We start from the raw sequence: 26,861 nt of genomic DNA on the forward strand, positions 1-26,861 counted from the left end.
AATGTACAAAAAAAAAAGTGGCTATTTTTTTTTATTTTTTTTACCCGTCCATAGCTTGAGGGGCTCAGATTGTACCTCATACAGTTTGTGCATATAATGAGAAACTTTAGACTATTTTTGCTTTAGTTCCTGATGCCATGTTAAAGGACAACTCAGCCCCAGTGCACCATAACAATGACAGCTTATTGTACTGTTTTTGGTGCTATGAGGATTGGAGTGTCTGTTTTTCAGTTAAAATGTTTGGAGCAGTTTTTTTAGAAGCACCCAAAATAAAACATGCACCATCGGCTTGGTTTTCTGCAGCCATACTGATAATTAGGAAATTGCACATTAATCATATGAATCGGTCCAGTGCCAGCCTGAGATTGTTGGGGACTTGTTAAGCAGCACTCTTAGCATATTGCCAAATTGTGCCAAAGCTTTTAGATAAAAAATGGGAGACAACTTCAAGTACTTGTAGTACCATGATCACTACAATGAGCGGCAGTGGTTATAGTGCTAACAATGCTCAAGTGAAAAAGCACAACTATAAAAAAAATCTTGAAATTGAATTCTCTAATAAGCAAGGTAACTTCTGGTCAGTTGGTATCCAACGTAAACATTATACACCAATATAACATTTTTTTCTTTTTTAACTGGGCTATGTGGACCTAATGTTTCCCATTCCGTTGTTACAGCTTACTATTTAATGAATAGACCTTATGATGTTTTATGAAGCCATTACTAGGAATTCTGGTGTAATCAGTAGTTAAATGAACAAATTACATTCTGCAAGGCCTAAGCAAGCCCAGCTGCCGTTTACTGTGTCTCGCATAATGCCTAGCTAGTGAATAGTCTGGATAACAGAGCACCATCCATATTGAATTTAAATGCCAGAGAATATTTATTACTCTTTATGCAAATCTATAAATATCAGAAAACAATTAGTCAATCACTTTTCACCTGATGATGCAAACCATTTTTTTTCTTGCTCTCACAGTTTGTTTAAAGATGAAATGTGTCCCGATTCTTTTTTGTATGTGTTTTTTTGTCCAATGAGTATCAATTTTCCCAAGGATATTGGGTTGTTAATATTAATCATTTCAGATCTCAGTCAGGTCCCACTTAACACATAATTACAGCAGTTTTTTTAGCGGTAACATTCTCAGTACTTACTTGATCAATAAAACTATTTCATTTCCTATAAGGTAAAGCAGAAACAGGCAACATGTTTTAGAACTTAGCCAAAGTAAAACTTTGAAGCCCCTTTGAGTGTCGCTCCTCCCCCTCCTTTTTTTTTTTTTAAAGTAATGTTTATGGATGTTGCGAAATTCTGCTTGTGTTATGTATGCGTTTGGAGGATACTTTGTGTCTTCATGTGTAGTGGCTTCATGTATGTCTGTGAATTGCCAGTGCTATTATGTGAGTGTATAAACAGGCTGTGTATAGTGTTTTGTATGCACTGTTGCTTGTATTGTGTGTGGACAGCTTTGCTTGTAGAGTTTGGTGTGAATGTGGCTTTGTGATATTGTGTACATGTATGTGTGTGGGTTGTTAATGGTATTGTGTGCTAGGGTGTGTGCATGTTATTATTATTATTATTATTATTATTATTGGTATTTATATAGCACCAACTAACTCTGCAGCGCATTACAATATATTGAAGGGGGTAGGGGGGACATTTACAATACAGTGACCCAGGAACAATAGGTAGATAAGGACCCTGTTCAAATGAGCTTGCAGTCTAGGTGATGTAGGGTACAAATACACAACAGGGCAGCAAGGGTGGAAAAGTAGCAGAGCTGGAGGTGGCTCTTTAGGAGAGGAAGAGACAGACTTGGTTAAGTATAGATGAGTTACTCTGGGAGTCCATAAGCATTTTTGAACAGATGTGTTTTGAGGGATTTCTTAAACAATTTAAGACTAGGGGAGAGTCTTATAGGAGTCTCATTAGTTTAAGCTCCCGCAATCCCACCGGAGAATGAACAAGCTCCTTGGCAGCATCTTGTGTGAGAAAGGGGCAGATGCAGGCAATATTTTTTAAAGTTGAATTGACAGATTTTAGCAACATACTGTACATGTGGTGCAAAGGTGAGGTCAGAATCAAAGATAACACCAAGACAACGAGCTTGCAAGGATGGACTGATGCAAGCACCATCAACATGCAGGGAGAGCAAAGGAGGAGGATCAGCACTATGAGGGGGAAAAATAAGAAGCTCAGTTTTAGAGAGATTGAGTTTCAGAAAACAGGAGGACATCCAATCAGAAATACAAGAAAGGTAAGCAGTGACACGTTGCAGGACCGTGCGGGAGAGATCAGCGGAGGAGAGATATATCTGGGTGTTGTCATCATGTTGTACTATGTATATCTGTGGCATGTTATGGAATGTAGTATTTATGTGTGTTGGGCTGTCTGTGGTATTATTCATATGTATGTGGACTATTCATGGTATTTTTGTCTGTGTGTATGTACATACGCTGCCTGATGTGTTAAGTATGTGTGTGGACTGTCTGTGATAAGTGTGTGTAAGCGAGTTGCATCATTTGTGTATAGTATAGGATATCTGTGGTGCTGTGTGTATATATGGGCTGTTTGTGGTACTGAGTCTGTATATGGGCTGCCTGATGTGTAATGTATGTGTGTGGACTGCCTGGGGTTTTGTATGTACTATCTGTCATGCTAAGTGTGTGTATTTGCGCTGCTTGTAATATTTTGTGTGTGTTGTGAGCTGTTTGTGGTGTTGAGTGTGGGAGTTTGTTTGTGAGGTTATGTATGTGGAGTGTTAGCAGTGGTGATCTGGTGGGGGGCTTTTTACTAAATTAAATTTAATATAAACTTATTTTTGCCTCCCTTTAGCACTTTAATACTGTCCCATGGTGAGACTTGCAGTCTGCACTTTCCATAGGTGCAGACCCACAAGCAATGTAGTCTACAAGGCTGGAACCTGGAGACTACCAAAATGTTAGGGGCTAGGCATTATTTTCATTAAACCCTTAAGTGCAAGTCAATGTGTTGGAGAGATAATAGAATACTAATTTTACGCTACTCTTTTACACATCTAATTAGCTGCACACACTCAAACAGAACTAACTGCGTTTCGGGTGCTGGGGCACTCTAGGGCAGCTGGAGAAATCCTCTGATCTTCCCAACATGTTCATTTGGGTATGACTGCTATGCGTGCCTTGCATACCATATGTTCCATAGGCTGCCAAACCCTGATGGGAAGTGTAATTTGGAAAACAATTGTCTTTCATTTTCAAATGTACTCTTTCTTTTGCAGGTGGAGTGGTTAAAAAATGAGGATGTGATTGATCCTGCAGGGGATCGCAATTTTTACATCACCATTGATCATAATCTCATCATTAAACAAGCAAGACTTTCAGACACTGCTAATTATACATGTGTTGCCAAAAACATTGTAGCCAGAAGAAGAAGTACCACAGCCACCGTCATTGTTTATGGTAAGTTAAGTAACATGCAATATAGAAACAAGTGCACACAAACTAATTAGGTTCGATTTATTAGAATGGGGTTCTAGTCCCCTTATTTTCTATTATCAAGCTTTGTATGTAAACAAAATAGGAACTGCTGTATAAAAATGGTCCTCTCGATAAAATACCTCCAAATATTACGGTATACGAATGAGGGACTGGGGTGTGTAGGTGACAACAAGGGGATGAACCTTCATGAAAAAGGGGGTGGATCAATCTGGCATCGGTACATGCCAGATTGTCTGGCAACAGCTTTTCCTAGACCAATTTAGTGCTGCACATGCCCATAGCATTCTTGTAAGTGCTAAATGTCCTCAATGTACTGTGCAGCACTAGCACATTTGAAGATGCACTTAAATTGTGCTTTCCGGGGATATTTCTGAGGAGCAAGTCCTAAATCAGTTGTGTCCTGTCAAATCCAGGAGTGTTGCAATAGGGGATTCACACTATTAGTAAATGTGTTACACGTTTCATTTGCTGTTCTCATATCCACAACTCTTCTTTTCTTGATTAGTTGTTTTAACATAGAAGAATAATTCTAATACCATGTTATTTCTTCAAATCTCCCAGTTATTTAGAAGTATAAACAAGAACCTCTTCAGGTCATGGCAGTAGGCTGGAAAAATCGGGGAGGGGTGCACATGCACTAAATGTCACTGACAGGACACTGTAAAGGAATGTATAAGATGACTGGCACAGACAGGCTGAAGCCACATTGTGTAATTTGCTTTGCGTTTTGTCCTTAGTAAATGGTGGATGGTCCACATGGACAGAGTGGTCGACATGCACTAATCGCTGTGGAAAAGGATACCAGAAGCGCACAAGGACATGTACTAATCCAACTCCACTGAATGGAGGATCTGTCTGCGAAGGTCAAAATGTCCAGAAAATGACCTGTACCACACTGTGCCCAGGTAACATAATATTGCCACTTCATATGGGGTCATTGCTCTCCAACATATATTAATGGGGAATATACTTAATCTGTTCTATCTGTCTGTTTGTCTCTTCATATTAAAGGGGAATTGTCACTCCCATTGATTTTTTATATTACGTTTACTTATTCGGACATATAACAAATATGTGCTTGTTAGGTGTGAAATATCCACAGTTCCTTACCCTGCATCTGGGTGCCTCCATATTTGCCCTCTATCAATCATTATTATAATATCTGTCCTTTGCACTTGGAAATCAAAATAATGTTTCTATCTTTCCTCCATATTTGCAATGTTTGCCCTGGCTTTGCCATGTCTCAGCTGAAGTATGATGTCAGAAATGTACATTTAAAAGAAAATGAAATATCTCACAAATGAAAAGGTTAACGCAAGTTAGCTGATTTTCAACGTTTTATTCAGTGGTGTAAATTCCATAGAAGTGACAGTTCCACTTTAATACTATAACAAAATAACAAGCTTGTTAAGGAAAAATAATACAGTAAAATGTCTTCTGCCCAGGCTAGGATGGACGTTTTTTCAGTCATGCTCCAAGTTATTGAGTTATGTCAGATAATGCAGGGAAGGATTGTAGTACATTTATCTGAAGCCAGCAGGGTTTGAAGCACACCTCCAGACTCATTTTGCCAAAATAAATGTTTTTCATCAACCCAATTCATCCTGAAAAACCTTCTGCTCTCTCACAGAGGATGGTGAATGGACAGGATGGAGCAAGTGGTCTACTTGCGGCACAGAATGTACACATTGGCGCCGCAGAGACTGTTCCAACCCTGCGCCAAGAAATGGGGGCAGAGACTGTGAAGGTCCCGTTCTTCAATCAAAGAACTGCACTGATGGATTGTGTATGCAAAGTAAGGACTAATCCGTGCAATTCTAGATAATTCCACTGCGCATGCATTGTCAATGCTCAAGATCTTAAATTAATCTTCGTTTTCTTTGTTTATTATGTATTAAACTGTAGTGTGTTCTTGGGTCTAGACTAATCAGATTTCCTGACATTGCATCTCCTTGCAACGTTTTCTTTTACAAGAGTTTTCCTTGTGATATTTGTTGGTATAGGCATTATTAGAAGAGTGCTTTGAGAACATATACCATATACCATGTAATATACCATTTACTGGTCTGTTAGTCTAGGGCAGGCTTATGAATGAAATAGATAGGCTGTGAATCATGGGAGTTGTAGTTCAGCAACATCTGGAGGGCAGGAGTTTGGGGAAGCCTGGTCTAGGGGTTATTTAGATTTTGCTTTATGCAAGCAGTACAAAATGTCTTGAAATAAATATTGTTTCAATAACTGATTTGGGTTATATAAAGGTATCTTCTATCATCACTCTATAACAGTCTTCATGCCCCCCCCCCCCCCCCCCCAGGATTTATGAATTTCCCTTTTTTTTATTCTAATGGAGATAGGAGACAAAACATGGGCTGCTGGTGGGCTATAAGGACTGCTCTATAATGTTGTATTGGCATGCATAGAATAACCTGGTTGCTTCACAAATCCAAACAAAGAGACCTGTTCTTAATTATTCTTCTTCAATTTGAAGAAGTGACTCATGCAGTTACGCACTCGTTTGCTATAGGAGTGCCACATGGACTGTTTTTCCATGACTTCTTTTTTAAATGTAGCTTGTTAAATAGCACTATACAGTACTTCCCTCTGCTCATTAATGCATACTTCACTGTTTGAGTATTACGCATAAGTACCCATCCAACACCCACCTTTTCCTATCCATATTTATTCAAGAGATAAGTGATTATCAGATATGGTTTCTAAAATAAACTAAGTTGATTTTTTAAAACTAATTTCAGTGGATTTTTTTTTTTTAATATCCTGCCCATCCATTTAAGGTTGCAACAACATAGAAATCATAATAGGCTTGTTATGAATATTGAAAACGGATATTCACAAAAATTCACTATTTTATTATAATTTTATTTAATCTGAATGAATTGTCAAGAATAAACCCGTGTGGCTCAATCTAGGCTGCAGAATAATTGAAAGATAATTTTCTTTTCCCTCGCCCCTCCCCCCCCTGCCCCCCCTCCTCCCTAGTGGAATTATTACACAGTCTACAATTCAGTAAATGCTAAATAATACATATAGGCTTACCTATTATAAAAATAGGAAATTACATTTTATATGGAATGTTTTAAGACTTACCTGCCTGTTTCATCGAATACATTAATATGGCTCGAGCTAGGCTGAAATTCCTATTACCTGCATCCTTTTATAAAACTAGATTCAGTAATGAAAAATCGTAGTTGACTATTGGCATATTTAGCCCAGGGGTGTTCCGAGTCTTTAGTGTCCCAGTTTAATGGTAATATTTTAATGGTTTTCTATATACAAATAAAAATGCATAATCCTGCTCTGTGAACCGTCACTGCTATAAAGATTGACTTACCAAGCATTAGAGCTCTCTGCACAGCTAACTGTGTAGGAACTGGATCGTTGGTTTTGGTCACTATAATTCCCATTATCACATCATCATCTTTTAAATGTTGGCTGTTGGTAAAGTACATTTGGTTTAAATAGTTGCATGTACCTATTAAAAGCTTGACTCCGTTATTTATCATCATATTGAGATTCACATATTAATTTCCCACATTTTTATGATATATTATAATATATAGCCACTCTTTTTTTTTTCTTTTTTTCTTTTCTTTACTATATGAAGTACCTTTTCTACACTAGAAATTACCAGGCTTCAGTTGGAGGTTTAAATCTTGGATTTGGGTTCTAATTTTTAGGAGTGGACTTTTAAGTGGAGATATATTTTATCAGTAAAAGACAGAATTAGTGAGATCGATTATATGAGAGTCAATACAGTACACACAATTTTGATGTGGTCTGGGCGCCTTAGCAGTCAATAGATATAAAGTGTATCTTGCTCCTTTAACTTTACAAATCTTTCCCAAGTATGAAAATCACTTGTTTAATGAATTTGTAACAATCTTGATGCTGCCTGTTCATTGTTTCACTGTACAATAACCACAGGCATGGGACTAATTTCTCCGTAAACTTGAATTAGTCATGTCTCTCATCACAGCCTGTTTAATTGCACAGCGTGTAAATTATGCCTGTGTGAACGATCATTTCAATTTCAATGTCTGGAATCAAAAATTCGGAGAAAGCTTCTATTTTTCCATCCTTTTAGTAATCGTATTGATCTATTTTTTTTTCTCCTGCAATTACACCCCTGCCAGTGGTGACTTTGAAAATGGCACGAGATAACATTAGATTGAAATAAATAAATAAAATTGCAGGGCACATTTAATTGTATTATTCCTGTATTTAAGTCTCCCACTGGTTTGTCTGTTATTTGCTATGGTAACGCTAGTAACACAGATCAATATAATCTTTTATAAGGCCGTATATTCTACAACAAATCAGGAATCCATTGAGATATTGACTTTTGTTAGGATAAAACCTGTGAGGTGTTAGCAGCCCCTTGTAATTACACATAAAGCAAGAGGTCTCCCTCTGTTGCTCACTGCGGTGTTTCTGCAAGAACTCAGCTGCCACATCTATTAAGACTGATCCCCTAGCTAGAATAGGTTCTCCTAAAAGTGATCATATCTTACTTCTAAGTGGGGACGAATGAGTCATTAAATGAGGTGCTTCTTGGGAGAACGTGAGCAGATTGAGTTGTACAACAATCAACAGAGACTACAGGATGCGTTATTGCAGTAGCATTCAAGCAGGATTCCAATGTAGCTCTCGTGGTACGTCCTGTGTGTGGGTCGATTGCTTTTCTGGGATACAGAGGACAACATTTCCAATTACAGCACAAGGGAATAAAATGTCTAAATATATACAAACAGAAATATATATTTTTGTTATAAGTTTGCTGAAATTTTATAAAAGATTGATTACCACCAGAAAATTTTTGTTTAAGAATTGGTACCGTATGTCATATAAAATAAATAAAAATAAAAAAACATAAAATACATTTTGCTTGGGGAGACATTTACTAAACAGGGATTGCTGGTGATCTGTCAAAGTGATTTGTAAAATTTAGACTAATTGGATACATAAATATTTCAAACTCTGCTAAACTGTAGATTTTGAACATTAGTTTTCAGCTCAAACCTTTTTTTATTACACTTTATCCATTTACATTTATAACGTCTAGTGTCATCTTTTTCCCTGCAAAAGGAAAAAAGCATTAAAAAAATGAAACAAAAATAGATAAATAAATAAAAATGTTACCCACCTTGAAGGTTGCCCTCAGTGCAAAAAGACTCCTTCATACCAAGGGGAAACATACACAGAAGCAGGAGAAGCTTATCCTGAAAGAGCAGTTCCAGTTAGGATTTAGATTGAGATAATGAACTGATAGCAGGCATACCACTGTATAGCATAGCTCACAAGTTTAAAGGAACATTTTAGTTTTAGAAATAGAAAGATGTATTCCTAACACCGTGTTCCTCTGCTTCTGCGGTCCCCTTTAACCTAATAAGCTTTTATTCACTTACCCAGTTCTAGTGATGATGTCCCTTGGTGCTGCGTTGTGCTCTATCTCCTCTGATGTCCACCGATGGAAGGGGTCTCATCCACTCAGGCATTAGACCATTCTTCATAGGAAAACATTGCCTCAATTGCTTTCCTTAAACTGGATGTCCTCTTGCAGAGCATGAGGATGTCCAGCAATGTTTCACAGTGTCAAACTCTGTGAAACTCCATGAAGCATCTCTAGTGGCTGTCTGGTAGACAGCCACTGGAGCCAGTCTTTCTCTAAAACTGCAATGTTTTACATTGCAGGACCAAAGGGGACAGGGACAGTGCACCCAGACCAATTCAATAAAATTAGGGGGTCTGGGTGCCTATGGTATTCCTTTAGGAGGTATGAGATCAGTAAACTGATAGCAGGCATACCACTGTATAGCATACCTCCCAATATTGAGATATATGAGATCAGGACATGGTTGAAGGGCCTGAGAGGTGGCATTGTTAATGATGTGATTTGTGTCACTGGCTATGCCCATAATGGGTGCGCCCTCCAAGAAAAGGCTCAGGCCCATCTGCTGAAATACGGAAGGAGCATGTCTGGCATGCCCCAAGACTGCAGGACATTTCAGGACCTTTTTTTTACAGTGTCTTGCACAAGTGCGTCTAATGATGTGCTTTTGTTGTGCTGCCTGTGCTGCCTGTGGGCAGTTCACTAATGTACCAGGATGGTGTGACAAGATCCAGAAACTGGGACTCTTACAGTGAAATTAAGACTGTTGGAGAGGTCTAGTGAAAAAGGCTTTGCTCTGATTTCAAGTGCACAAATGCTGTGGCCCAGCTATCTGTCCTATGAGGTAGGATAGCTTAGTCCTAGATGTATATAAAAAGAACTTGAATAAAATTAATCTAGCTAGCTTGGGTGTTCTGAGGTTGGCTGATTGACAGGAGCCAAAGGTGGAGTTACCCTGCAAAAAAAGTACATTTCTTGGATATGGCAGTGTTTAATTCTCAAAAGCATCACATAAATAGTCTTTGCAAGCTGAAGTGTTTATACTGATATCATACTAATAAGAATGTTTAAATAATGCAGAGAGGTTTATATTTGGGCACACGACTACAGCAATATTACTAATTATACTTTGTCAATATATTTAATTAGAAGAATATATGCAAAACTATTAAGTATGAACTAGAAAGCTCTGTTAGTCATGTGGAAATAATTTATTTGGCATTTCTATATGAACTATAGACATGATGATGCTAGTAATTAGGATGGGTGATAACATTAACACTAAAGAAATGGCAGCACCAGTTTTTATTTAAAGGAACTGTATGCTTTTTCTAACCCCTGCCTCTTAAAACCTACTAGTTACTAGTATTAATAATGTATTACCATGACTACTAATAGACTAATAATAGCAACAGATGGAATGCAAGCCATCATACACTGTAACAAAGTATAATCTGTTAAAAATAGATCATATCATGAATTTACTTTAGATAAAAATGCTGCCAACCTTTACATTTTAATAATGATCCCGATCAGTGCCACTCATAAGTATCTATTGTATAATTTCATTTTTTTATTTTTTTTTTAAATAGCTCAGAGTTGTCTGCGTAAAATCCTCCATTGTAATGCTAGTGGACATGTAAAAGGAGAGAGAAGGAGGAGGAGAAGGCAGAGATGAGGGAGGAAATCAGCTACAGCCAGCTTCTGACTACTATCAGCCATAGTCACAACAGCCTCAGCCTGCACAAACCACAAACATGTTTACTCGTGTTTGTGTATCTGTGTGTCTGTTTATCTGTATGCTTGTCAGTGTGTGTATCTGTGTCTCTGTTTATCTGCATATGTGTCTGTGTGTGTGTTTTTTGTAGTGCAAAAAAATGTGCAAGAAAATTCTGAGAATGGGCAACAGCTCAAGTAACTTGCTCTTCAGTGGGTCCCTGCTTAGATCTCAAGCTAGTTTTAGCTCATCTTATGCCATTATAAAGAGAACCTAGGCTATGTGCATATCAGACTAATCCCACCCAAAAAGGCATTTCACATCTAAAATGCAGGTCGACTCTCTCTGCACAAGAAAGAAAGCAACCCCAGTTGATCGTTTTGGCCTTGAGGTATAGCTGATACCCCTCTAGGCACTGTAAGCAATGGTTCCCCGTCTGGATTACCCTTGAAAATCTGGGGAGGGAAAATAAACAATTTGTGTCTCTGTATCTGCATGTGTTACAGTTTGTGTATCTTTGTGTCTGTTTATCTGCATGTGTATCTGTGTGTGTGTGTGTGTGTGTGTGTGTGTGGCAGTGTATGTGTATATGTCTGTACATCTCAGCATTCAAACACCAACACAACACAACAATACACCCCTGCATTCAGCCATCAACACAATATACAAACACACCTCTGAATTAAAACACCAACATTACATATAACACCCCTACATTCAAATACCAACACCACACACAAATACATGTCTGCATGCACACGCTAACACTACATACAAACACACCTCTACATTCACTCACACATTTTCCATACAAAACATACTTACATTCAAACACTGCTCAGTGCTAAATACAATCCTGAAAGGACGGGGAAATTGTAGATCTTTAGCTGGCAAAGCATTGAGGGAGTTATATGACAGATGAGGATCTACCTTTTATCCACCAAAAATTTATTTCATCAGGAGGATGTCTCCACGCCAGTACTGCCACTGTCTTCTGCAGTGATGGCAACAGGAACCAGGAATTGGTGGCTGGAATTTCTTAGCCAATCCTGCTTTAGAGGTTCTTACTGCTTTCAGATCATTATTATTATTTTATTATTTATATAGTGCTAGCAAATTCCATAGCTCTGTACAATGGGTGGACTAACAGACATGTAATTGTAACCGGACAATTGGACGTACAGGAACAGAGAGGTGGAGGGCCTTGCTTAATGAGCTTACATTCTAGAGGGAGTGGGGTATAGTGACAAAAAGGGTAAAAGTAGGGGTACGAAGTAGGTTGTTAGAAGAGTATTCACTGAGGGCTTAGTAGGTAATTTTTGACAGTTGCAGGAGAGGAGTCGTGGGGGGGGGGAATAAAAACCTGGTAACAGTTTAATTGATATGCTTTCCTGAGTTTTCAAGGATTTTTGAAGGAGTGAAGACTGGGTAAAGGCTAATGGAGAAGGGAAGGGAGTTCCACAGAAAAGGTGCAGCCCTGGAAAAATCTTAGGGGCGTGCATCAGCTATGGGAGTACGGACAGAGGATAGACATAGGTCTTCAGCAGATGGCACTTTGCTTTTATCTTCTATTAACCTGGTCACGGGACTGGCAAGAGTAGAGGCAGGGAAGCCTAAAATATTTTTTCATCTTGTTATTTTCCAATTTTAAACAATCAAGACTAAGTCTACTTGAATTACCCTTATCTACACATTGTTTTAACTCTACTAAAACCGATCATCAAAACATGTTTGTAGCAATCAATATATTTCCTAATCCCACTTCACATTTTTGCAGAGTATTTTGTTGCCTTGTAAATAAACTAATACATATAATCTAGAAGAATTTGCATCTGCATACTAGTGTTTTCTACTAGAACGCTTCTTAAGGGAATAAAACTCAAGTCTAGACATTCTGGGCGACTTTTGTTTACTAAATACTCGCACCAGCTTTGACTGCAACTCATAATTAAAGAAGCAGTCAAGCCAAAAAATGTTGTCTGTCCTTGGCATCGTTGAAGCAAATCATGATGGGCTTCACTGCCCAGGGATTTTGAGATCAGAGCAGCATTTCAAACAGAAATGCTGTTCCATTACTCATGTTGCTTTATCCTCTAATACAACCTGAGACAAAACACAAAAACAGGTCCAGAATACACATGATCAAGATTCATGATTGAACCTCTGCAGGCACCTATACAAACAAAATGCCACGTGTGCCTGTTAGACAACAGTTTAATTTTAGTGGAGTGAGGAACTATGTGGCATTTCAGACAATTTTCTTTTTCTTTATAATGTTTTTATTGAGTAAAAAAACGGCACAGCGTAAAATATACAGAGCTCACCAGTAGTAATATTAGGAACATTCTGTCTGACTATTGTTTTATTAACTTTAAAATCATGGCTATATATCAAAATTGTATATTGATTAATGCATCAATACAATGGCCTTGCTGTCACTTTAAATATCCGATGGTTCTTATCTGCCGTCACATTCTATGTTTCTATGATTAACAGCTGATATTGGTACTAAAAAAATAAAAGTGCAGTTGATGCCTTTTGCTCATTGTCACGGTTAATTCTAGTACGATTCTCAGTAATTAGCAGACACGTGTTAGAATTTGCCTGAATTAAAAATGTTTATCAAAGGCATCTGCAAGACTTGCTCTAATCATTTGTCAGTTTTATGCAATATGCCAAGTGCGGCATAACTGGAGTTTGTGCATAACGGTTTCGTTTTTCTGCCCATGTTGGACAAGGTTTTTGTTTCCTGTGTCCTACCGCATCGCAATCTGCCTGTGCAGTGCTCATCCTATTTTCCAGTCCTTGGCCAGTGGTAGGCTGCAGCCATGCAGAGAATGAATTTGGAACTGTGTACCGTAGGAGTTTAAAATTAAGTTCTAAAATCCAGCCTGAATTCTCTTGGATCCTCTGAAAATCTTGCCCCCTATATTGGTCCCCACAGGAAGTCTTGCAATGGCATTTTAAAAAACCTGTATTGGGTTATTAGTACATTTTCATTATTACATTGGGAAATTATTCACATTTAAACCTGACTCATGCGATTATTTTGCTCATTTGTGATCATTAACAAAATAATTCTGTGAAATGATTTGGATAACATTCCATCTTGTCATTCAGTCATACTCATGCTTCCAATAAATTATAGGATTATGCTGTTTTGTGACAACTAACTAGACATTAGCAAACTAGTGTTCCACAGTATTCCTTTAGTTGAAAGTTTCAATTTGTGCAGAGACCAATTTTCAGACAAAGTCGCAATTTGCATTATTCTTTCCTTAAGCAATAAAGCAATGGAAATATTTGTTCCAATTTCTTTTCTAAGTGCATAGTATCATACAGAAAATAGCTTCTACTTTTCCTTTGTGTAACCGCTAGTACCCCTATATACCACTTTAAAGTTTTACAGCATAGAATTTATCAGGGCTGACTGTGCAGATATCTTTAGCAAAAATATGATATAGTTGGTAAGAGTTCCTTTATTTAAAATATAAAAATAATTGTGAGTACAATAAAAAAATATGGATTGTTTTGGAAACCATAATGTTTTGGAAGTTCAACAACTTGTCAGTTTAAAAAATCTCAAAAAGCACAGAATTTAAGAAATACCACTTTTCATTCTAATAACCTGCAATATTTGAAAATGTCCATAAGATTTGTTGGCAGTTCCTCTTTCCCTTACCCCTGGAACATTATGTAGCATTTACAGGAGGTGTGTGGTCTCCACCACTATTTTAGAGGTTTGGGGAACCCATTCTGTTGAGATCCTTTGCTGGCATCTGTCATCAAATGTGCTGAACATTGATACCCATGGTTCAATTTTAACTTGCATTGGATGCTGTGTCAACGCAATTTTGCATTTGATGCAAATAAAACCAAAACATGGCCTGCAAACAAGACTCAATCTGTACTTCTGTTGGCTACTCCTCCAGCAACATCATCAAGCGTTTCTTCACTGCCTTCTCGTCCGATCCATTGCTTCTCATAGAGAAAGATTAGGGACAAGCATTGCATGTGCAGCACTAATACAATCAAATACTTCTCATAGGGATGCATTAAATTCAATACGCACCATTTAATTATGTTGAGTTTCCTCATGGATGTTGATATTACATGTCTAAGTCAAACTTGGCCATTGCAGTGGAAGTGCCTCTAGAGACAGTCACTAGAGGCATGCTTTAGCCTGTAATAAAAACTTTCTATAAAATGGCAATATTTTTCATTGCATGGCTTAAATGATAAGACCACTTCATTGGGGGTGTCTTTAGCATCCCTTTAAACAGAATGAATGCGTCTTCAGTGTTGAAGATTCTATTACAAACATATAGAACAAGAACATATGTTGTCTTGACTGAGCTAATTAAGCTGATTTTGTAATTGTGACATGTTTATGTCCTTAGATACGAGGGAGATTCACCATCTTGTGGACAAAGTGCTAAATCTTGAGAGATAGTAATCTGAATTCCATGGTGATTACTTCTTATTTAGCTCTTTGCCCAAGAATAAAACCTTCATACATTTCTCCTAAAGTATATATCATGGTGTATTGCTAGAGTAAGTTATGCTGTATTACAGTTAATAAAGATCAGAGGATACATGTGGCTAGAGTTAATTTACATTTATTTTTATATAACTGAAAGAAATATAGCAGCTTTGATTGATGATTTTCCTATTTAATTGGAGATACACTTTACAATGTATTAACTAGAAATACTAATGTCACATTACCGGCGTCGCTTCTGGTGGCCTCCAGAACCTTTGTTTTTCTTCTGGATCTTTTTTTTACATTGTGTTACTATGGTGTTCTTCTTAGACATAAAGCCCTCTAACATGGCTTCTTGTTTATAGACTCCAAGCCGTGCATTCTCCAAGCTGTAATGATCCAAAATATGTATCCTATCCTGCCTTGTTATACTGTTACTATGTATCTGTGTGCTCATGACCTTGGCTAGAATTCAGTATTTCTGTTTGCAGGTTTATTTTTGATCATCCTCTTCGACAATCTCTTTAAGGCTGATCACCTCTAAGGGCTGATGATATGTTTCTCTGTCTCATTCTTATATTGTTGCTCTCCTGGTTCCTCTAATCTGTGTTCCACGAATTGGGATTTAGTATCCTGACATTTTATTGTTAGATGGACTAATGGTCTGTACTACAATATACAGTATTTGATTGCTACCTCCTCAACAAGCTATGGTCTCCAAGGAGATGTGGGATGTCACTCCTCTTCTCCTGGTTTCCATCTGTGCATTTTTTAAGGCATAGTGGCATGGCAAATGCTGAGAGTCAAGAATTCATAATTCCTTTTGATCTAAGGATTTGCTGTAAAGTAATACGCCATCATATTGATTAAACAAATATTGTGATGTTTTTGAATCAAAGGAGGAGCAGGTGAGAAATTGTATGCGTGTCCTAATGTGAAGATGGTAATCTTCCTGCTCTGATGATGGCCTGTGAATGGCTAATTTAGTTGATATTGAAAATATCTGATTGATTTATATCACTGCAAGTGTATTTGTGCACATGCGGTCTTGTAATCAAGTGACTGAAATAATTCTGCTAATGATATCACTCAACAAAAATGTGAAATTTACATTTTGAGGTGCATCCAGTGAATGTCAGCATTTCAGAATAATATTTCTTGCTAGGTGTATTTGAATGTACCCTATGATATAATATACCATGAGAATGTATCTTAAAGGACAATTAAAGTCACTCAGATTAATTCATCTCTTCATATCCATCTTCAGTGGTCTGGGTGCAGTGATCCTGTCTTTTTTTAACCCTGCAATATAAAACACTGCTGCTGCATAGTCTCGATGCTGGAAAAGTGGGAATTATTTTTACTAAACCTTGTTTGTTTGTTTTTAAAACAAAAGGGGGTGACTAAAGAGTGGTGGACAGAAAATTGATTGTTATTATCGGGACTAGAGCTTCCCTTTAAATATAGGAACTGTTCCCTTTAAGCACTTTTACCCAACTGCTTTATGTTTTCCTTTAATTTAAATGAGTTAATATACTTGTACATGAATTTGGTCCAGTTGTCTGTTTGGTCGAATTCTGTACTTCCAAAGATACCTAAGTGCCTTATGGATGTATAACCAAGCAAACTACTAGCACATTGATTCAGTATTCTGACCATGGCGGAATAACGGCTGGGGGACAGTAACTAAATGTTGACTGTATTCCCATATCAATTGAGAAGCGATCAATAGAGGGCAAAAAGCTGGAGCAGTAAAATAAATCTATATATATATATATATACAATATTAATAAATATATTTATAATATAAATCTAAGATATAAATAAATAAATAAATCTTTTTACTGCTCCTACTTTTCCCCCTCTATTGGTTTAATTTTCTCACTTAATTTATAATTTAAATGGTAAAAACACACCTATCAGTGTAGTTCAACATATATACATAATTATTTATATATTTTGCAGTACACGAATTTGGCCATTTTCAGACCCTTTTTGGTGTGTCCAAATTTTTCCCTGGATGAACCGAGCTATCACACGAACAAGTATTCGACAAGAATAAAATGTAAATATTGGAAAAAAATCATTTGGCCGAACTGAACGTTCCCAGTGTGCACAAGACTATTACTTAGCTGACTCTTTACTCTATATTCATTTATATAGACCCTTTAGCCTGTCCCCTTAATACATAATATTTAACTGACTACTGGTCATAGAGATCCTTTATCCTTCCAGACTAATTGTGTAGTTCTGTCTTTCACCACCCACAGACCTACAGAAAACAGTGATTTAAAACAGACAAGATGTAATGAAATCAGTTTGACAGCATCACTGCAGGTGGGTGAGACCTACTGGTACAACCAGGAGAAAATCAATGCATTTCACATACAGCTGCATTATCGTGGTAATAAAACAAGTTACAGTAATATCCATCAGCATTAGTATGGTCAGAGTGGCCATTATGAGGTTGAAAGGCTGTGAACAAATTTATCCTTTCTAAAGTAAAATGTCCAATAAAATAACTCATATCTGAGATATATTGCTGCATTTGATAATCCTTTAAACAAGCCGGGCATCTAGATCTGTATTACTCTTGGATATGATTATACATTTAAAGATACGAGATAACAAAAATAAAAATATCCATTATACAGTTTTCAGTATTGAGACCAATCAACTCATGGTTCACCGGTCATTAACCAGTGCTATAGACTGACCTGCCAGATTTTCCTTTGCTAATGTGAGCAACAAGACATTAAAGGAAAACCCAAAAGGAATATAATTGTATCTGTGAATGTGTCTGAAAGCTTTTATACAGTACAGTTTGCATTGTTTAGATACCGTATATACTCGAGTATAAGCCGACCCGAATATAAGCCGAGGCCCCTAATTTTACCCCAAAAAACTGGGAAAACTTATTGACTCGAGTATAAGACTAGGGTGGAAAATGCAGCAGCTACTGGTAAATTTCTAAATAAAATTAGATCCTAAAAAAGTTATATTAACTGAATATTTATTTACAGTGTGTGTATATAATGAATGCAGTGTGTGTGTATGAATGCAGTGTGTATATGAATGCTGTGTGTGTATGCAGTGTGTGTGTGTATGCAGTGTGTGTATGAATGCAGTGTGTATATAATGAATGGAGTGCAGTGTGTGTATATGAGTGCAGTGTGTGTATGAGTGCAGTGTGTGTATAATGAATGCAGTGCAGTGTGTGTATGAGTGCAGTGTGTATGCAGTGTGTATATAATGAATGCAGTGTGTGAGTGCAGTGTGTATATAATGAATGCAGTGCAGTGTGAATGCAGTGTGTATGTATGAGTGCAGTGTGTATGTATGAATGCAGTGTGTGTATGAATGCAGTGTGTATATAATGAATGGAGTGCAGTGTGTGTATATGAGTGCAGTGTGTCTGTATGAGTGCAGTGTGTATATAATGAATGCAGTGTAGTGTGTGTATATGAGTGCAGTGTGTGAGTGCAGTGTGTATATAATGAATGCAGTGCAGTGTGTATGTATGAGTGCAGTGTGTATGTATGAATGCAGTGTATGTATGAATGCAGTGTGTGTATGAATGCAGTGTGTATATAATGAATGGAGTGCAGTGTGTGTATATGAGTGCAGTGTGTATATAATGAATGCAGTGTAGTGTGTGTATATGAGTGCAGTGTGTGAGTGCAGTGTGTATATAATGAATGCAGTGCAGTGTGTGTATGAGTGCAGTGTGTGAGTGCAGTGTGAATATAATGAATGCAGTGCAGTGTGTGTATGAGTGCAGTGTGAATGCAGTGTGTCTGTATGAGTGCAGTGTGTATATAATGAATGCAGTGTAGTGTGTGTATATGAGTGCAGTGTGTGAGTGCAGTGTGTATATAATGAATGCAGTGCAGTGTGTATGTATGAGTGCAGTGTTTATGTATGAATGCAGTGTATGTATGAATGCAGTGTGTGTATGAATGCAGTGTGTATATAATGAATGGAGTGCAGTGTGTGTATATGAGTGCAGTGTGTATATAATGAATGCAGTGTAGTGTGTGTATATGAGTGCAGTGTGTGAGTGCAGTGTGTATATAATGAATGCAGTGCAGTGTGTGTATGAGTGCAGTGTGTGAGTGCAGTGTGAATATAATGAATGCAGTGCAGTGTGTGTATGAGTGCAGTGTGAATGCAGTGTGTATGTATGAGTGCAGTGTGTATGTATGAGTGCAGTGTGTATGTATGAATGCAGTGTGTATGCAGTGTGTGTATGAATGCAGTGTGTGTATATAATGAATGCAGTGCAGTGTGTGTATGAGTGTGTGTATGAATGCAGTGTGTGTGAGTGCAGTGTGTGTGTGTGTGAGTGCAGTGTGTGTGTGTGTGTGAGTGCAGAGCATTGGTGGGGGTGGGCATTTTATTAATTATTATTATTATTTAATTATTATTGTAATATATATTTTTGTTATGTTATTATTATTTTTTTATTATTATTATTATTTTTTTTTATTATTATTTTTTTTATTTATTTTTTCGTCCCCCCTCCCTGCTTGTTAGCTGGCCATGGAGGGGGCTCTCACTCCCTGGTGGTCCAGTGGATGGGCTGTAGGAGGGGGGCTGTCAGGAAGCTGTAACTTACCTGCACCGCAGCTCCTGTCAGCTCCCTTCTCTCTCCTCCGTCCGTGCAGCTCCCTCTGCAACTCTCGCGGCCGCGCGGAGCGTTGCCACGGTAACCCGTGGCAACGCTCTGACCCCGCGGCTCTCGCGAGAGTTGCAGAGGAAGCTGACCTGGGAGCTGCACGGACGGAGGAGAGAGAAGGGAGCTGACAGGAGCTGCGGTGAAGGTAAGTTACAGCTTCCTGACAGCCCCCGGTCCTTGTCTGTATTATGGCAATGAAAATTGCCATAATACAGACAACTGTCTCGAGTATAAGACGAGTGAGTGTTTTTCAGCACAAAAAATGTGCTGAAAAACTCGTCTTATACTCGAGTATATACGGTATGTAAAAATGGACTTTGCAAAAAACTAACTTACGAGTTTGTTCAATGTGGAGCCCCCATTTATTTAAGAAGCAATTTCAGTGGAAAAAAAATAAAGATTAAAGAATTACAATTAAAATTGTGTTAAAATTGAAAAAGTGAGAAAAATCTAAAAGAAACAGTTAATGCTATATAGACATTGGAAAAATGTTTATGAAGCAATATTTTAATCCATTTTACTATTATATGCAAAAACGTGTTTGTCATTTTTAAATTGTATGTACTTAAACACGTGTATTTAACCACTTCAGGACCAATGATATTTCAGGACTGAGCACGATATCATAGTATAACATAGTATTTTCATACCTTTTCTCTGGCTCAGTATTGGTTAATATATGTACAAAGAAAAGCAATACTAATTCATTTCAGTACTCTAACGACAGATTAGCTGGGATCCTTATTGTTGGTGTATATTATTAAGGCATTCCTGTCTCCATTATGTTGTAATAATTAAACATAAATTAATTATGGATGCTCACACAGTATGTATTGCTTTGAGGATTAGACATACATTTTTTTACAGCGGCGTTAACGATACTGACACCTTAAGTAATAACAACTTTGTCTTGCCTTGAGACAAGATGAGCAGAGTCCCTGTGATTTTCAGTTAATGAGCACTGAATCTACTTATGTACATGTAATATCATATTAATACTTCTAAAATTGGATTCAAATGGTCCTTGAGATCAAACTGAAAAATAAATGTTAACACCTTTAAGTTTACTTAATGAACCTTGTTGGACTTAATCGTGAATATCGTTCGCAGGTTCATTATATTTAACACATCCTAATTAACAGTATCTACATAGTATTGAAAATAATTAACTTACATATGAAATATGGTCATGCTTTAAAAGAGGAACACACTGTTTACATAGCTCTGATTGCTGCATTGATAAAGTGAGTCCGCAAGTCCTTGGCATTAGCTAGATGCATCAGGAAAAAATGTGTAATATAGCATAGCTTAAATAGCATAATGGTATCCATTTGAAATTGTTTTCGTATCTGATCACACTGTTCATTCTTCCTATTCTGTTGGTTAGGAAACAAAGGATTTTTAAAATGATTATTCTTATAATATGATCTATACAATCTGTACCCTCGTTATATACCTCCCAACATTTAATATGGACAAAGAGGGACACTTTAATTTTAGGGGTATGATTGGGGCAGTGCCCAGGGGTGGGGCTATTCTGAGAAAAAAAATGGTGATTTCCTAATAATAAGGTATACAACTAAAATGTAATGTAGAACAAGAATAACGTAACTTATTTACACAGACTGATTTCTAAACACACTTATTGTTGTTTAAAGATGCATTACTGTGGAGCTCTGTTATACATTCGGATTAACCTATAATATGGAGCTCCTAGAACAGAGGGACATTTGGACAGAAAAGATGGATAGAAAAATGTGGGTCCAAAATAGGGACTTCTCACCCTAAATAGGGACAGGTGGGAGGTATGTAATTATGGTGCTAACAGTTATTGGCTGAATTAACCTGGGTAATTTGCCTTGGCATATAATTCTTTGTTTTCAAGCTTTGCAAGTAAGCATAGAGTGCTGGTTGCTCTCAAAAGCAAGCTATCCTTCACCATTGAAGAACGACAACTTACCTTTTACCAAGACTTGTGCTGCTCCACACTGCTATGGAGATTCTGGTCACTAAGCAACTATGCGATACAGGCATTTAACATTATTGGGACATGACTCAGGCACTCATTGTTAACAAGGACGGCACCATTAAAAACACATTTGTACTGTACTACTGACCCTGTTCATCTCACCCTCATAAGTTGTAGTCTGGTCCCTCGGTTTCATCCATGCCTCCAGCGGCCCACATATGAAATCTGGTAATGGTTACCCCATTTCTTCTTTTTGGATTCTCTGAGGCTGAGATGAAGGGACTGTCTGGCAATGATATATTTTAAGATATACATTTGCTATCAGTTTAAAAGCACAATGTATGGGTAAAATGAATACCAAACCATAGGTATACTTGTCATCCCTATAATTTATGTGTGCCAGATTCAAGTTGAAATAGTTGTATTAGCAAGGTCAACCTTTTCAGGCACTTAATATATGCTAACATTCATGGTAAAATAAGGTACTTTGCTTAATTCAGAATTATCTTTTTTTTTTTTTTTGTAATAAATTGGTAAAGAAATAACCAATGCACTGTTGCTCCTCCACCTTCTCCTCTAATATATCTGAAAAAGTAAGTGATTCTGACAGGAAACCATTGCTTTCCCTATACCAGAACCCCCTGCTTACTGATCTATAGTACAAGTCCATGACAGGCTGCATGTGAATGGGCAATGCCATGACACACTACATGTCTTCCACTGAAAAAAAGAGTGATTCTGATTCTCCAAGAGCAAGCCTTAGAAGGTCAGGGATTGGCTGGTAAATCTTTCTAATTCCTGGTCTCCATGAGAAAGAGTAATGTGGATTATACTTGGTAACTCTCAGTGTTTCTTTTATACTCATTATTTTATTGTATTATATATACACTGCGTTATAAAGTAAGAATTAAATTCACATGGAGAAAGCCATTAATAAATTAATTTTATTTACTGTTTCCTAATTGTTTTTGTACTACTAATGAAATGACAAAATTAGGCTGTCTGGAGCAAGAGAGAAGTGAGAGGCCTACTTAACTAAATGACTAGGTCCCAGCCTAAAAATATTACCCATAGCCAATGTTCCCTCTAATATTTCTTAGTTGGCAAATCATTTTCCCAATTCCAATTTTTTCATTGGGGATTTCTCCAAGGAATCCAATGGGGATCTTCTCACTGAGGTTGACTGGGGATCTTCTCCGTGTGGTCTAGTGGAGATTCTCTCCCTGGGGTCCACTAGGGAATTGGTCCTCCATTTCCTCCCTGCTCCCTTGCACACACTTCATGACAGGCACATAGTTGCCATATGGGCAGCTGGAATTCCCCCCCAAAACTTACCCCCAAAACACACTGACACTGATGTATGGGTCAATATGTCCACAGCTTTATTAATATTGATAACAATAAATTAAAGTCATTGCCCAGCCTCCATCCCACCATATAACATCATATGTCCCCAAAACAAAAGGCAATGACCCATTCTTTCTGTAAATACAAATAACATTAACAACATTAATAACAAACATTATAAACATAATATAAGTGCCAAACTTTGTTAAATAACCACGGTAGGAGCATACCCGGATACCCCTACCACACACCAGGTTCTGAGACACCACAGAACTCGAAACCTACCAAAGTTCATAACAAGCCGTTTAACCAAACTCTTCATCAGCAGCCTAACTGCCCTATTCTATTTACACTACCTCAGAGCCTGTTTGTCCCCTAACTTTTCTCTCTCTAGCCCCGCCGCTGTGACCAAACGGGAGCTAACACCAGTTACCCTTACAAATGGGAGGGTGGGAGGGACAACTTAGGCTAGATAAGCAGATTAAAAGTGCCTGCTTCTAAAATGGCTGCCTATTTACACTGGGACAACCCCCTTTACACTCTAACTCCACTCCCACATGGGGCCTTCCCCCTATGCCTGCCTCCTAGCTCTGTCAAGCCCCTATTCCACTAAGCTGCGCTTGTTCCATAGGGTTACAGTAGTGATGTTAGAGCCATACTGATTTCATGTTCCGGCTTTCGACATCACTGCAGAGGACGTGCAGAGGGAGCAGAGAGGGACTGGAACACCTTACAGATAACATTGCCCATAGCTGGCTTCAATAGCTACAAACAGTTTCCATTTGCTATTTTTTTCTAACATGAGATTCTTCATCATACACCTAAATTCAGAGGATAAGATGACTTCACATACGCCGATAACCATAATATCCATCACTGCATGAGCCCTGTTGTCACTTTATTAGCTTTTAATTCTCTAGTTATTTCAAAATGTCCCTATGAGTCTTAGTGAAAGAGACACAAAAGATCTGTCAGTGTCACAAATAAAATATTCTTAAGGTTTTGTAATAGTGAGACTTGTTTTAACCATTTGAGTAACAAAGGAGCATGTAACGCATCTCGTAACGACTCTTCACGTGGAGTGTCAAATTCAACATTTCATGTTACATTCCACTTTACGTACAACCTTCTCTGTTTAAATTAGGCGAGGTACTAATTGTATCAAAAAGCAATCAATTTATTATTAACCAAGGAGTATTCTCTTGCCATCTATTGCATTCAAATAATTATGAAATTTGTAGACCAGCAACGTCTAGGAGACCAGAGTTTGAGATCCATGATGTAAAGTATTGTCCCCTTGTTTCATTGTAGAAACATAGACACATAGAATGTGATGGCAGATAAGAACCATTCGGCCCATCTAGTCTGCCCACTTTTCTAAATACTTTCCTTAGTCCCTGGTCTTATCTTATATCTAGGATAGCCTTATGCCTATCCCACGCATGCTTAAACTCCTTCACTGTGTTAACCTATACCACTTCAGCTGGAAGGCTATTCCATGCATCCACTACCCTCTTTGCCCCTCTAATTTACGACTATTGTTGTGGTAGTTTTTCTTCTTTTAAATATAGTCTCCTCCTTTACTGTGTTTATTCTCTTTATGTATTTAAATGTTTCTATCATATCCCCCCTGTCTCGTCTTTCCTCCAAGCTATATATGTTAAGATCATATAACCTTTCCTTGTAAGTTTTATCCTGCAATCCATTAACCAGTTTAGTAGCCCTTCTCTGAACTCTCTCTAAGGTATCAATATCCTTCTGGAGTTACGGTCTCAAGTACTGCGTACAATACTCCAAGTGAGATCTCACCAGTGTTCTGTACAATGGCATGAGCACTTCCCTCTTTCTACTGCTAATACCTCTCCCTATACAACCAAGCATTCTGCTACCATTTCCTGCTGCCCTATTACATTGTCTGCCTACCTATAAGTCACCTGCTATAATTACCCCTAAATCCTTTCCCTCAGATGTAGAGGTTAGGACTCTATCAAATATCCTATACTCTGCCCTTGGGTTTTTACATCCAAGATGCATTATCTTGCACTTATCCACATTATATGCCAGCTGCCACAACTCTGACCATTTTTCTTGTTGCCATTTGGCTTATCCCTCCTGGAACATCAACCCTGTTACATATCTTAGTATCATCAGCAAAAATACATACCTTACCATCAAGACCTTCTGCAATATCACTTATAAAAAAATAAAAAGGTTCCAGGAGTCTCCCGCTTTTGCAATGTGGCTCCCTGACACCCTCAAATCATATACAATTTCCTGGAAATTGCACACACAATCTGACACACAATGTCTGAGTGTGTGTGTATGTGCCAGTGCGTGTATCTGTGTGTCAAGGTGTGTGTTTATGCCAGTGTGGGTGTATCTGTATTTCACTGTGTGTGTCTATGTGCTAGTGTGTATCTGTGCGTCAGTGTGTGCATCTGTGTCAAAGTGTGTGCATGTGCCAAGGTGTGTGCATATGTCAGTGTGTTAATAGTGTGTTGCAATATGTTGTTAGATAAATAGTGGCGTTCACTCATAATAAAATGGCATGTCCTCATTCATACATGTTTGGTGGCTGTGTGTGTGGAGGAGGGGAGCAATAGCTGGTGAAGCCACCTCCCTGAAATTAGTTTTTTTTTTATATTGGGATATCTGGGATGTTGTTCACCAGGGTTCTTTTACTATTGCCTTGTTGTGTCTTCATTGCTATAAATGAAAGCAGTCACAGTGATCGCCCCTACACTAATATATGCAGAGACCGTAGATGCTTATGGTGCTTTGAGTGTATTTTTAACTTCCTGCTTTTCTCCCATATTACAATGAGTGACGGGGGATTTGTAGTGGTTCGGTGCATCATGTGCAAACAGAAATGGCCATATTGCATGGATCATTTGTTCCAAAACATGCTTTCAATATGTCTGTCTCACAGTCTGGAATTAATAAAAGTACTAAGGAGTAGGAAGATGTTTGCATTGTACATTAATATGTCATTAGATCATTCTCAGCAGGCTTGTTTCCTGTAATATGATAATGTAAATGAGTTAGTGGTGTATACTTATTTTGCTATGATTGAAGGTGCTAAAGACTGACTTATCTGCACTAGGCATTTCATGAAAAAGGAGAAACAAATTACTGACTATATGAATATTACTGTGTATTTATTGATAAAATAACTTTCCCTATTGAATAAGTTAAAGCAAATGACACATATTTTGAGTTCAAGTCAGTGTTTGTCTCATTATGTTTGGAATCACTCCATATGGGAATCCATTTTGTCCGTAGAAGCTCTGGACTCACAATAAGGGCCATGAAGGCGCAATTGTGACTGGGCTTCCGCTGCGTTAGTGGGCCTTGGAATTCTGATACCCCGTCCCCTCCCCTCATAATCTTACTTTTAGCTCTCCCGTCATTATCATAGATAACTGCCCCCCTTGCCATTCCCTCTCTCCCCCAGCCTAACTTTATTTTATATTCACCATGGAAATTAAACAGCTTGGAAGCACTTTGGGGCCCAAGACTCGCTTTGCTTTATTTAATAAAAATTACCATATTTATACAGTTTTTGCACTTTCTGTTAGTAGCATGACAGACATTATGTGTGCCTCCCATCCTATACTGGCATCTTGTTCAATCTGTGCCAAAATGGTTTCTTGGTTCGTATTACAAAACATTGTAGGTGAGCATATACATGTCATGGGACTGGTGTACAGCTACCCTCTAACCAACCTGGATCTGTTTTGCCATATCAGCTTATCTAGACATTTGCTAGTCATTCAGAAA

At 37.8% G+C, this 26,861-nt stretch overlaps 1 protein-coding gene across 1 annotated transcript in view; it reads left to right on the forward strand.

Annotated features, from left to right (window-relative positions):
• The window catches only part of UNC5C (unc-5 netrin receptor C), a 346,592-nt gene that overhangs the window by 263,723 nt on the left and 56,008 nt on the right, over positions 1-26,861 (forward strand). The window contains exons 6-8 of the mRNA XM_063458624.1: positions 3,261-3,441; positions 4,218-4,385; positions 5,111-5,275. Of these exons, the coding sequence (XP_063314694.1) occupies positions 3,261-3,441; positions 4,218-4,385; positions 5,111-5,275 (514 nt within the window). The remainder of the gene's footprint in view (positions 1-3,260; positions 3,442-4,217; positions 4,386-5,110; positions 5,276-26,861) is intronic.

The sequence above is a fragment of the Pelobates fuscus genome, chromosome 6, assembly GCF_036172605.1.
Source record: "Pelobates fuscus isolate aPelFus1 chromosome 6, aPelFus1.pri, whole genome shotgun sequence".
Classification (NCBI taxonomy): domain Eukaryota; kingdom Metazoa; phylum Chordata; class Amphibia; order Anura; family Pelobatidae; genus Pelobates; species Pelobates fuscus.